Raw genomic sequence first — 14,228 nt, 5'->3', positions numbered from 1 at the left:
ACAGGTCATCAAACTGTATACTTAAAATCTGTGCATTTTATTTATTTATACATTTTATTATCCAAGTTGATTTTTTTTAGAATGGAGAAGAATAAAAGCTAAAACATTTTTTGACAAAATATTACATTCAGTTACTTAAAAGAAAAACATGTATTATATATGAAGTTACCGTTCAACCCTCTTGCCATTAATTTATCAGAAAAACATGCTTTTAAAAGGTTTTTCTTTGTAGCCAGTTGGCAGCCATCTTTGAACAATGAGTAACCTTGAATTTACATTTTTACTTATTTTGGCAAAAAATCATTTACACTGTATTTTAAAGTTGCTAACCTCATTTGGAAAAATGAATAATTTTAAATAGTTGGTATAATTTTTTAAAAACATTTAAACAAAAATGTCTTTGTTTTGTTTTGAATTTTCAGAATTGGTTTTAGACCCTGGAATATTGAAACACAAGTGCTTCCTCTCATCTCTTCTGTGTTGCCAAGAACTATTTTTCCAACAAGTACCATATCTTTAGAAAATTTTGGTAAAGTTTGTGAAATGTTTCTCTAGTTATTAAAAAATTATTAGCTTTTTTCGATATCCTAAAAAGTGTTAATGACTTAGAAAAGCTATAAAAATAAAATGTAGATAGTAAGTTCTATGGATTTCTGTAAATATTTGGACAGGCATTGACTTTTAAATTGTTCCAGTTAGAAATTTTTTCTTTTTTTTTTTACTTTAAGAAATTACATCTTCAATACTTTGAGGAACTGGTTAGAAGTCTCCTTTCTGTTTAGGGCTTCAGTGTCCAAAATGTAGATCTTTAGAAGTTACATCTCCTATTAATTATGAACAAATAGTTTCAGTCTTTATATATTTGTGGATGACTCTTGTTTCCTCTTACGTTTTGCTTACGTAATACCAAGATGGTAGTTGTCAGACCAAACATATTTTCTTTTTTTTTTTTACCCCTTTAAATTGCCCACATGAATTCAAATCTTGTGATAACTCATTTCCATAGCATTAAAAGAACTAGGTAAATACCTGCTGTTACTTAGATGTTAGTAGCTATGTGCTTATTCATAATTTGATTCATAAGTATATTTTGTTTCACTCTATTATAGACATGTATTTTATGCTAACATAAGCTAAAGCCAGACTATTATCATTTATTGAAACAAACTTTTTACTTTAAAAAAATATATATCATTAGGTACCTCTTGCAAGGGATATGCATTAGCACATACTCAAGAAGGAGAAGAGAAGAAGCAAACTTCTGGTACATCAAACACCAGAGGATCAAGACGAAAACCTGCAGCAACAACTCCTACAAGGAGATCTACACGTAATACAAGAGCTGAAACAGTCAGTCAGTCCCAGAAATCCCCAGTATCAAATAATTCTGGGTGTGATGCCCCAGATAACAACAATCCATCTGTAAGTGTGTCCTCTTCAGCCATGTCAGAAAAGCAAACAAGACAGGCTCCAAAACGGAAGTCTGTAAGAAGAGGAAGAAAACAACCTTTATTGAAAAAGAAACTTCGGAGCTCTATACCTCCCCCTGAAAAATCATCTTCCAGTGATTCAGTAGATGAAGAAACAGCAGAATCTGACACACCACCTGTGTTAGAGAAAGAGCACCAATCAGATGCAGAAAGTAGTAACAGTTGTACTGTGCCAGCAAGTGTCGAAAATGAGTCTGCTAATGGCTTGAGAAGTTGCAATGAACAGGTAGAAGAAAGTGAGGAACATACTGAGAACCATGATACAGAGGAAGCAGTGGAATCTTCATATTCTGAGTCTCATACCGAAGATCCTTCTGTACTAGTTGGAGAGGAAGAGGATATTCAAAAAGTCGAAAATACAAGTGTAGAGGCTAATGTTTTATGTTTAGAAAGTGAGACTCCTAAAAATATTTCTGGAAAAGGAGGTGATCCATTGGAAAATCAAGACCAAACACCTGGACCTTCAGAATCAGAGGTAAAAGCAGACAAATGTACAGATCATCCTTCAAATTATCTTCCTACATGTTCAGGATCTGAAGTTGAAGTATTCCAACCTGTACCAAGCTCAGATGAGTTACCAGAGAATTCAGAGTCAGTGGTTAATGAAGAAAAAGTTATGGAAAGTCCTATAGTAGAAATTGCTGATCATAAAGATTTAACAGTAAAAACAGAACAGCTTGTAGATGGCCCCAAATTAGAATCTTCTGAGGGAAGAATTATACAAACAGTGAGCAAAAAATCCATAGAGGGCTCAGAGGCTCAGTTGCTTGAGCATGTTGAAACTGAAGATGTAGAAATAATTGCAACATGTGATACTTCAGAGAAAGAAAGTTTGAATAGTATTCAAGACTCTGAAAATAATTTATTAAAAAATAATCTTAACACCAAATTAGACAAATCTTTAGAAGAAAAGACTGAATCTCCTGTTGAACATTCCAGATCTACAGAATTGCCTAACACACACATTGAACAAATTCAGAAGCATTTTAATGAGGACAACAATGAAATGATACCTATGGAATGTGATTCATTTTGCAGTGACCAGAATGAATCTGAAATTGAACCTCCTGTAAATGCTGATACCACACAATTGAATGAAAATTCTGTGGAGCACAGTTCTCAAAATAATATGCCATCTTCTGATCCTGCAAATGGAAAGGTTGAAACTGTATCTCAGCCATCTGAAAGCCCAGTAGATGTGATGGAGAAAGCCAAAAAGCCTCGTACCCGAAGATCTAGATTTCACTCCCCATCTACAACTTGGTCTCCTAACAGAGACACTGCACGAGAAAAGAAGCGGTCTCAGTCTCCATCTCCCAAAAGAGAAACTGGAAAAGAAAGCAGGAAGTCTCGATCACCATCTCCCAAGAAAGAATCTGCAAGAGGACGTAGAAAATCTCGTTCTCAGTCCCCAAAGCAGGATATCGCAAAAGAAAGGCGACGATCTCAGTCTCGATCTCCAAAAAGAGATAGCACGAAGGAAGGCAAAAGATCTGCATCACTCTCTCCCAAAAGAGACACTTCGAGAGAAAACAGAAGATCTCAGTCAAGAGTGAAAGATTCCTCCCCAAGAGAAAAATCCAGGTCTCGGAGCAGAGAAAGAGAAAGTGATAGAGATGGGTCACGGAGAGATCGAGATCGAGAAAGAAGAACCAGGAGATGGTCTAGGTCCAGATCTCGTTCGAGGTCACCATCAAGATCTAGAACAAAAATTAAGAGTTCATCATTCAGTAGAAATGACAGAGACACTTACTCTCCTCGGTGGAAGGAAAGATGGGCAAATGATGGTTGGAGATGTCCACGAGGAAATGATCGGTACAGAAAGAATGATCCAGAGAAACAGAATGAAAATACAAGAAAAGAAAAAAATGACATCAGTCCAGATGCTGAGGATCCAAATTCTGCTGACAAACATAGAAATGACTGTCCTAGTTGGGTAACAGAAAAAATAAATTCTGGGCCTGATCCAAGGACCAGAAATCCAGAAAAGTTAAAAGATTCTCACTGGGAAGAAAACAGAAATGAAAATTCAGGGAATTCTTGGAATAAAAACTTTGGTTCAGGTTGGATGTCTAACCGTGGTAGAGGTAACCGTGGCAGAGGCACTTACAGAGGTGGTTTTGCCTATACAGATCAGAATGAAAATCGGTGGCAAAACCGAAAACCCCTCTCAGGGAATTCAAATAGTTCAGGGAATGAGTCTTTCAAGTTTGTGGAACAGCAACCCTATAAACGGAAAAATGAGCAAGAGTTCTCATTTGATACACCGGCAGATAGATCTGGGTGGACATCTGCATCTAGTTGGGCTGTGAGAAAGACTCTACCAGCAGATGTACAAAACTATTACTCAAGACGAGGGAGGAATTCTTCAGGTCCACAGTCTGGATGGATGAGACAAGAAGAAGAAGCAACTGAACAAGGTAACATACTGTGTTTATTTAGTAACACTTTTATTTGAGGAAAGGGATTATAAATTTAAAACTTCATATATATGAATTATAATGATCTGTACTTACAGTTTTATAATGTTAAATCCCATTTAACAAGTCACTTTGCATTATATAAATATATACATATATGTCAGTATTTATTGCCTTTTTTACTGCCCCCCCTCCAATCTTGTCAAAGGCTTAACTAGTTTAAGTACAGTTGGCTACAATAGAAGAACTTGGGATTTTTTTAAATTTAAATTCAAGTTAGTTAACATATAGTATTGGTTTTCAGGAATAGAGTTTAGTGATTCATCACTTACATACAATATCCAGTGCTCATCACAAGTGCCCTCTTTAATACCCATCACCCATTTAGCCTATACCCCCACCCAACACCCCTCTAGCAACCCTCAGTTTGTTCTCTTTATTTAAGAGTCTCTTATGGGCGCACCTGGGTGGCTCAGTTGGTTAAACGTCTGATGTTGGCTCAGGTCGTGATCTCACAGCTCATGAATTCAAGCCCCACATCAGGCTCTGTGCTGACAATTCAGAGCCTGGAGCCTACTCTGGATTCTGTGTCTCCTTCTCTCTCTGTGCCCCCCCCCACCCCTGCCTGCCCCGCTCATGCTCTGCCTCTCTCTCTTAGAAATGAACATTAAAAAAAATAATGAGTCTCTTATGGTTTGCCTCCCTTTCTGTTTTTTGTTTTGTTTTTTTTTTAATGTTTATTTATTTTTGAGACAATGCAAGAGGCAGAGTGCAAGCAGCAGAGGGGCAGACAGAGGGAGACACAGAATCTGAAGCGGGCTCCAGGCTCTGAGCTGTCAGCCCAGAGCCAGACGCGGGGCTTGAACTCGCGAACCATGAGATCATGACCTGAGCCGAAGTCGGACGCTTAACCGACTGAGCCACTCAGGTGCCCCAAAGCCTCCCTTTCTGTTTTTATCTTATTTTACCTTTCCTTTCCCTGTGTTCATGTTTTCTTTCTTAAATTCCACATATAAGTGAAATCATATGATATATATCTTTTTCTGACTGATTTCGCTTCACATAATACTCTCCAGTTCCATCCATGTTGTTGCAAAATGGCAAGATTTCGTTCTTTTTGATCACTGAGTAATATTTCATTGAGTTTTCCATGAATATTATTCAGTGATCAAACTGAGGGTTGCTGGAGGGGTGTTGGGTGGAGGGATGGGCTAAATGGGTGCTGGGTTAAATTAATGAGGGCACTTACGAGCACTAGATATTGTATATGAGTGATGAATCATTAAATTCTATTCCTTCTTTATCCATTCATCAGTAGATGGACTTTGGGCTCTTTCCATGATTTGGCTATTGTTGATAGCACTGTTATAAATATTGGGGTACATGTGCCCCTTCAAATGAGCATTTTTGTTTCCTTTGGATAAATACCTAGTAGTGCAGTTGTGGTCATAGGATAGTTGTATTTTTAACTTTTTGAGGAACCTCCATACTGTTTTCCAGAGTGGCTGTACCAGTTTGCATTCCCACCAACAGTTCAAAAGGATTCCCCTTTCCTCCGCATCCTCGCCAACATCTGTTGTTGCCTGAGTTGTTCATGTTAGCCATTCTGACAGATGTGAGTGAGGTTATATCTCGTTGTGGTTTTGATTTGTATTTCCCTGATGATGAATGATATCGAGCATCTATCTTTTCATGTGTCTGTTGACCATCTAGATGTCTTCTTTGGAGTAAAGTCTGTTCATGTCCTCTGCCCATTTCTTCACTGGATTATTTATTTTTTGGGTGTTGAGTTTGATGAGTTCTTTATAGATTTTGGATACTAGCCCTTTATCCGATATGTCATTTGCAAATATCTTCTCCCATTAGTTTTTTTTATTGTTTCCTTCATGGTGCAGGAGACTTTTATCTTGATGAAGTCCCAGGAGTTCAGTTTTGTTTTTGTTTCCCTAGCCTCTGACGACATGTCTAGCAAGAAGTTGCTCCAGCTGAGGTCAAAGAGGTTGCTACCTGTGTTCTCCTGTAGGATTTTGATGGTTTCCTGTCTCACATTTAGGTCTTTCATCTATTTTGAATTTATTTTTATATATAGTGTAAGAATATGGTCCAGTTTCATTCTTTTGCATGTTGCTGTCTAGTTTACCTAACACCGTTTGTTGAAGGGACCATCTTTTTTCCATTAGATGTTCTTTCCTGTTTTGTTGAAGATTAGTTGACCATATAGTTACGAACCCATTTCTAGGTTTTCTGTTCTGTTTCATTGATCTTTGTGTCTGTTTTTGTGCCAGTGATGATAGCAGCTTTGTAATACAGCTTAAAGTCTGGAATTGTGATGCCTCCTGCTTTGCTTTGCTTTTTTTCAAGATTGCTTTGGCTACTGGGGTCTTTTTCTGGTTCCATAACAAATTTTAGAATTGTTTGTTCTAGCTCTGTGAGAAATGCTTTGTTTTGATAGGGATTGTATTGAATGTGTAGTGTTTTTTTTGGTAGCATCGATATTTTAACAATATTTATTCTTCCAATCCATGAGCATGGAATGTTTTTCCATTTTGTCTCTTTTCCAGTTTCTTTCATAAGTGTTCTATAGTTTTCAGAGTACAGATGTTTTACGTCTTAGGTTAAGTTTATTCATATATATCTTACAGTTTTTGGTGCAATTGTAAATGGGATCAATTCCTTGATTTCTCTTTCTGCTGCTTCATTATTGGTGTGTAGAAATGCAGCAGATTTCTGTACATTGATTTGATATCCTATGACTTTGCTGAATTTGTGTATTGGTTCTGGTAATTATTTGGTGGAGTCTCTTGGGTGTTCTACATAGAGTATCATGTCTCCTGCAAATAGTGAAAGTTTGACTTCTTCCTTGCCGGTATAGATGCCGTTTATTTCTTTTTGTTGTCTGATTGCTGAGGCTAGGACCTCCGGTACTATGTTGAACAGTAGTGGTGAGAATGGACATCTCTGTCATGTTCCTGACCTTAGGGGAAAAGCTCTATTTTTCCCCATTTAGGATGATATTAGCTGTGGTTCTTTCATATATGGCTTTTATGTTCTTAGGTATGTTCCTTCTATCCCTACTACTTTGAGGGTTTTTATCAAGAATGGATGCTGGGGCGCCTGGGTGGCGCAGTCGGTTAAGCGTCCGACTTCAGCCAGGTCACGATCTCGCGGTCCGTGAGTTCGAGCCCCACGTCGGGCTCTGGGCTGATGGCTCGGAGCCTGGAGCCTGTTTCCGATTCTGTGTCTCCCTCTCTCTCTGCCCCTCCCCCGTTCATGCTCTGTCTCTCTCTGTCCCAAAAATAAATAAACGTTGAAAAAAAAAAAATTAAAAAAAAAAAAAAAAGAATGGATGCTGTATTTTGTCAAATGGTTTTTCTGCATCTATTGAGAAGATCATATGGTTCTTACCCTTTATTAATGTGGTATATCATTTGATTGATTTGCGAATATTGAACCAGTCCTGCAGCCCAGTAATAAACCCCACTTGATCGTGGTGAATAATTCTTTAAATATGCTGTTTGGATTCAGTTTGCTAGTGTCTTGTTGAGATTTTGCATCCATGTTCATCAGGGATATTGGACTGTAATTCTCCTTTTTAGTGAGGTCTTTGTCTGGATTTGAAATCAAAGTAATGCTAGCCTCATAGAATGAATTTGGAAGTTTCTTTCCATTTCTTTTTTTTGGAACAGTTTCAGAAAAATAAGTATTAACTCTTCTTTAAATGTTTGGTAGAATTCCCCTGGGAAGCCATCTGGCCTCATACTCTTGTTAGATTTTTGATTACTGTTTCCATTTCTTTGCTGGTTATTGGTCTGTTCAAATCTTCTGTTTCTTCTTGTTTCAGTTTTGGTAGTTTAGTTTCTAGGAATTTATCCATTTCTTCCAGATTGCCCAGTTTGTTAGCTTATAATTGCTCATAATATTCTCTTATAATTGTTTGTATTTCTGGAGTGTTGGTTGTGATCTCTTCTCTTTCATTCGTGATTTTATTTATTTCAGTCCTTTCTCTTTTCTTTTTGATAAATCTGGGTAGAGGTTATCAATGTTGTTAATTCTTTCAAGGAACCAACTCCTACTTTCATTGATCTGTTCTGATGTTTTTTTATTTCTATATCATTTATTTTTGCTCTAATCTTTATTATTTCCCTTAGAAGAATTTGGGAGGTTCTTGTGTAAGATTTAACTTTGATATCTTAAAAAAAATTTTTTTAATGTTTGTTTATTTTGAGAGAGAGGGTGAGCAAGTGGGGAGAGGGGCAGAGAGAGAGAGAGCGACAATCCCAAGCGAACAGAGAGAGAGGGAGAGAGACAGTCCCAAGTGGGCTCTGTGTTGTGAGTGCAGAGCCCAACACAGGGCTCAGTCCCATGAACCATGAGATCACGACTTGAGTTGAAACCAACAGTCAGATGCTTAACTGACTGGGCCTCCCAGGTGTCCCAACTTTGATTTCTTTTATCTCAGATGTGCACACTTGAATTTTTTTGATCATTGTCCTCATATAAATAAGTTAGTCTTCTAATAATTTATCTTTCCTTGGCTTTTCTTATTAAGAACATTGCAAGAAAAAAGCTTTGTTAAAGATTAAAAAAAAAAAGATAAAAAGTTACTCTTGTAATTGAGCAACCTGATTAGATTAAAAAAATTTTTAAATGTTTATTTATTTTTGAGAGAGACCGAGACAGAATGTGAGTGGGTTAGAGAGAGAGGGAGACACAGAATCTGAAGCAGGCTCCAGGCTCTGAGCTGTCAGCACAGAGCCTGACGCAGGGCTCGAACTGACGAGCTGTGAAATCATGACCTGGGCCGAAGTCAGACACTCAACCGACTGAGCCACCCAGGTGCCCCACCTGATTAGATTTTATATGATTACTTCTTTAGTAAGTTTCTTGAGGTACTGATTCTTTGGTAATGTTGAACCAGCTTTTAGTTGAATGCTTTTTTTAACCAGTCCACGTTATTTAGAAAGATAGGATTAGACTAAATGATTGGAGATTGGTGTTCTGAGTCTGTTAATTGCTGTTGACTCTTACTGTAACCAGTGGTTCTTTGCTTCTCTAAAGAAATTTTAACATGATTTTTTATTATAAGCCTTTTTTCTTTTGATAGATTCTAACCTAAAAGACCAAACAAACCAACATGGAGATGGTTCCCAGCTACCTATAAATATGATGCAACCACAAATGAATGTAATGCAGCAACAAATGACTGCACAGCAGCCGCCTATGAATATCTTCCCATATCCAGTGGGTGTTCACGCTCCTTTGATGAACATCCAGCGCAATCCATTTAACATTCATCCTCCGCTACCCTTGCATCTGCACACAGGTGTGCCTCTCATGCAGGTAGCTGCTCCTACAAGTGTATCTCAGGGACTGCCACCGCCACCACCCCCTCCCCCACCATCCCAGCAAGTCAGCTACATTGCTTCACAGCCAGATGGAAAGCAATTGCAGGTATGTTTTTAGCATCTAAAGTGTAATCAACATAGTCGCTATAAGAATTGAACTGTTAGCAACAGATGTTCAAAAGAGGGTTTCCTGGCATCCCCAAACAATTATTTGATTAGGTTTACGGTAAACTTTCATAGCCCCTCTTCACTGTCCTTCCTCAAACCTCCCATTCTTCAAATAAAATGAATTGGATGCATATTATTGAACCAAAGCTACATATATGCTGTTGTTTATGTCCAAACAGGTTTTTTTCAGGTTAAGACAAAATTTTGAGAATCAAATGATGAGTGTTTTAAAATAATTCTTAATTTATTGGACTTTTTAGGGGGTGGGAACTTGTGATGATGCTTTTATTGTCTTCTTGGGACAAACGCCAGAGAAAGCTGTTCATTATCCATTACTGTCTGTATTTCATGTTCATGAGTTTACCGTGTTCAAAAAAAAGAAGTGCCTCTGAGGCATATAGAAATTTGAATAATACTTTGTAAACACTGTGTTCCTTATAGTTCTGTGCCTGCATTTCACAAATTCTAGAATCCTGATAGTGTATAATTGGAAGATAAGGGGGATAGGGTTCTAGAATTTGGGACCTTATACATTTTTCTGCTGTCAGCTCTCTGCAAGCTATTTGACTTCACTGTCTCTTTTTCTTCCGTCTTTAAAGTGGGGGCACACACTTTAGTTAATTTTCAGAAAGAGCCTTTTGGAAAAGATAACTATTTTTTAAGTGCTATTCTTTTCCTTCTTGTTGCTTTTAGTGTTGCTGTCAGAACATCACAAGTCACATGTGTAATTTAAAAGTCACTTGACATATTTACATAGGTCTCTGTTTGAGAATGTTACTTATTTTTCTTCAGAGTCCTTTAGATATACATGACCTGAAATACGAATTTTGACTCACTTTGAATTTTTTTTGTTATTTCTAATATATGGCTAAAAGAATACAGTAATTCATTAACTAATGGTAACTCTTTAAAACAGGGCGTTCCTAGTGCTTCTCATGTAAGTAATAACATGAGTACACCAGTCTTGCCTGCTCCGACCGCAGCCCCAGGAAATTTGGGAACAGTTCAGGGACCAAGTTCTGGTAATACTTCATCATCAAGTCACAGCAAAGCCTCTAATGCTGCTGTAAAATTGACAGAAAGCAAAGTAAGTGTTACAGTGGAAGCCAGCGCAGATAGCTCGAAGACAGACAAGGCAAGTTCAAGGTTGAGAGCAACCTACATAATTCTGTATATGCTAAAGATGAAAAAATAAATTATATATTGTATAATTGGTAAAGGGAATTTACTGTTGATAGTCTTGAATTCCAATGCTATTTGAAGGGTCCTGTCTAGATATGTTGATGTCCAGTGAGTTACTGGTAATATTTCATAATTATTTTTAGAAATGTTTGGTATGTGTGTTAATAACTTTTATATTCATGACATTATTATGTGAAGAATTCCTTGAAATAATATAAAAGTGAGGTGTTTTTAATTTCATATTTTAAAAGAAATTTTTTTAAAGTATGTGGGCAAATAATAATTATACTTTTTCCTCTTACCAGAAATTACAAATCCAAGAAAAAGCAGCACAGGAGGTAAAATTGGCCATTAAGCCATTTTACCAAAATAAAGATATCACCAAGGAAGAATATAAAGAGATTGTACGGAAAGCAGTAGATAAAGTAAGTTCTAGCTTTAGCAGAGTTATATATGTAATTGTTTTGAATCATCTCTATTTTAATAAAGGAATGCTTAAGTCTAATTAAAATAATAACCACTGACTTCTAATTCTGGTCTGCTTTTCTGCCTTTTGAGTAAGATCATATGAGATATGGAACATATAAAAATGTCTGATTATCTCTTTGGGGTTGGTTTTCACAAATCTTTCCATTTTGCTTTAATCCTTATAAAGTATGAGAAAAATATTCCCCTTCCTTTTTTCGTAGGTTTGTCATAGTAAAAGTGGAGAAGTAAATTCTACTAAGGTGGCAAATCTGGTTAAAGCCTATGTAGACAAATACAAATATTCACGGAAGGGAAGCCAAAAGAAAACCCTGGAAGAACCTGTGTCCACCGAAAAAAACATAGGTTGAAATGGGGAGCACTGTAAAGGACACTATCAAGATATCTGCAAAGTGCAATTTCAACTTGTACCTTTAGCTGAAAATCATACATAACTGTGATTGAAATTTGGTTTTGATAAAATTATTTTTTTTAATGTAGAATATAAAGTTTTGTTCTAAATAAATATAGTTCTGCACTGCAACTTCTTTATCCTTTCCTCCTCCCGAAAATGAAAGCAATTCAAGGGAAAGTAAAGGGGTTAAAGGAGTGTGCATTTTTACTAGGACTCTTATAGTGTGGATACTGGAAGATGTACAGCTTTTTGATTTGAACAATGGAGTGCATAAATTAGAGTCTTCTAAGTGCACTGGTTTTGGAAAAGATATATATAATACATTTATTCTGTCAGGCTAAAAATAAAGTATGAATGATCTTTATGATTTTTCCCTTTATAGAAAGTTAAATAATGTATTACCATGAAGAATATTTCTAATAACAGAATATACCAGTTGCAGGGTTCCTAATGTGTATTTTTAAAACACACGTCTGAATAAATTGCTTAGATAGAAAACAGATTATCACCTGAGTAAAATTCAGTGTTCAAAACTTTGGAACACTGTTATTGTATCACCAAATAAAGGTTATGCTGCTTGTTTTTCTTTTGTGCCTTTTTTCCCCACCAATTGAAATGAAGCAGTTTGATTTGCTAGATTTACAATTTTGGAAGTCTAAAACTCTTTGTGGAATTTAGAAGAACAGTTTGGAAAAAGTGTTGACTTTATAAAAATTATGTACTTTCATGATATCTTCTACCTGTCAGAGAAATGATAAATTATCTGTGCCAACTGGAGAATTGCAGTTGAGTGGTGACCCTGCCTTCCTTGGGATGAAGGTAGAATTATGAGACGCACTTCAGTGGCTTTCATTGGCTCATCTATCTAATCACTAATGAATTTCTTTTTACACTTGAGAAGTATCCAAATGCTTTACAGTGAGTAAAGTGTTAATTAGGTGACCATATGGTGGCCATTAACCATGTTGCAAAATTCTAGACATTAAAACCTGGGTTTTGGAAAGGGAGAGGACTTAATGGAGTCTTGGTTAGGCTTTCAGGGACTAGGGATTTGATTGTCTTTTTTTAAATACTAGAATATGTTAATTTTTACAAAAGGTAAGTTCAGAAGGTTATAGAGCCACTATTTTAATTGGCATCTTAGAAGAAAAAAATGGGTTATCCATGATAAACTGTCTTTCATTCCAGTAATAATTTTCAATAGATACCAAATAACAAAAGCTATTCAGATAAGATGTTAATGGCTCAGAAAGATATATGCATCAGTGAGACAGAATGACCCTTGTATTAGCTAAACTAGAGAGAGCAATACTCTGTAGGACTGTGCTTTTCTGAAGTAAAGATGATCTGTTTCTCAAGTTTATGTGCATAATACTTTCTTGGTGCTAGCTTTGATAAGGCAAATATTTTGAACTGTTGGCCCCAATAATGATTGTGCTAGTTCATAATCTTTACTAGATTAAGAGTGTAATTCCAAAAAGTGTTAGAAATATTTCCAAGCAGTCTTGATCTTTATTCTGCATTTCTGGGCATTTGTAATATGGTATTCTACTGATTTATATATATATTTTTAATTAAAGTTTGTGTTTAGATATGAAGGGGAAAGAAGTTTAGAAGTATATTTCTTCTAATAAAATATTAAGACTGTTTTAAATATCAACACACACCTCCTCATTTGTTTGTTTTGAACTCTAGAAACAATTGTGTGAATTTTCAATCTGTTTTCAGTTAAAGCTGGGTTCACACTGAAAATTTTGTAGCAAATTGCCTAAGATGATTAATCACACAGTGCATACTTTTCCTACATTTTCTTTCAGTGATGTTTGGGAATACAGTTATATTTTAAAATTTGCTTTATAGCATTTAAAAGTTTTGAAGAAAAACTAGGTGGTATGATGGTCAAGTCTCACATCTTTGGTTGCAGTGCCATGAATTATTTCCACCTGTCTTGAAAATAACAAGTGTGTATTCCATATCTGCTTGGGGTACTTGGTTAGACTGCATTTAAAATGCTAATGAAGAATGTTACTGGATTAGAATTCAAACTTTTAAAACTTAGAAATACTTAAGAATGTATTAGAAAGTGCATGCTTTATGTTAAAAAAAAAAAAAACGCTTTAACATTCCCCATTCTTGCTTTTCTCAGAAATCTACATTAATTTTGCATGTGCACAAACTGAATCAAAAACATTTTGTGGAATTATAAATTTCTCATTATTTATTAAGATTCAGTATTAACTTGACCTTTGAAACCTTGGTCCCATTAACTTACTAGTCACATTGACCAATGTTTTAGGCTATAGTGATGCCTAGAATTTTGACTAAAAGTAGTTACTTACTATTTTAACATTCCAAAAGTTTTGTGATTTCTTTTTTTCCTGGTTACCACATTTTCTCCATTATCTTCCATTAAATGGCCACAGTGTGTACTGTTTGAATGTTCCATCCAAAAGATACAGCTTCAGAAGCACAGTGGTTGCCCGATGGTCCATGAGACCTTGTTTGTAGTACAAGGATGGAGTTCTGTCTACTGAAACAATACTCTTAAAACAGAAATGTAGTATGTAATATTTTCTAATAAATTCTTTTGATAAACAAAGAAGTGTCTTTAACATTTTATTATTATGATTCCTGGGAAATGCTGACTTTTGCCTCATTATAACTGTTTCCAAAGACATGTTGAAGTATTTCTCAGATTTGTACACATAACTAGCATCATAAATTAATGTCCAAGTTGTAAAGC

General features: G+C 36.0%; 1 protein-coding gene across 3 annotated transcripts in view; it reads left to right on the top strand.

The window, feature by feature from the left end:
- Positions 1–14,084, top strand: part of SCAF11 (SR-related CTD associated factor 11) — a 71,288-nt gene extending 57,204 nt beyond the window's left edge. For 2 of the 3 annotated variants that reach the window (XM_047064924.1, XM_047064922.1), the window contains exons 11-16: positions 423–529; positions 1,199–3,910; positions 9,015–9,361; positions 10,340–10,558; positions 10,911–11,030; positions 11,295–14,084. In XM_047064924.1, the coding sequence (XP_046920880.1) occupies positions 423–529; positions 1,199–3,910; positions 9,015–9,361; positions 10,340–10,558; positions 10,911–11,030; positions 11,295–11,441 (3,652 nt within the window). In that variant the 3' untranslated portion in view covers positions 11,442–14,084. The remainder of the gene's footprint in view (positions 1–422; positions 530–1,198; positions 3,911–9,014; positions 9,362–10,339; positions 10,559–10,910; positions 11,031–11,294) is intronic. The other variant, XM_047064923.1, reaches the window with a different exon arrangement.
- The last annotated feature ends 144 nt before the right edge of the window (positions 14,085–14,228 follow it).

This window comes from Lynx rufus, unplaced genomic scaffold (assembly GCF_022079265.1).
Source record: "Lynx rufus isolate CCGP_SWC_20201006 ecotype Redwood Valley unplaced genomic scaffold, mLynRuf1.p SCAF_7, whole genome shotgun sequence".
Classification (NCBI taxonomy): Eukaryota; Metazoa; Chordata; class Mammalia; order Carnivora; family Felidae; genus Lynx; species Lynx rufus.
This window is presented reverse-complemented; position numbering and strand designations above follow the sequence as displayed.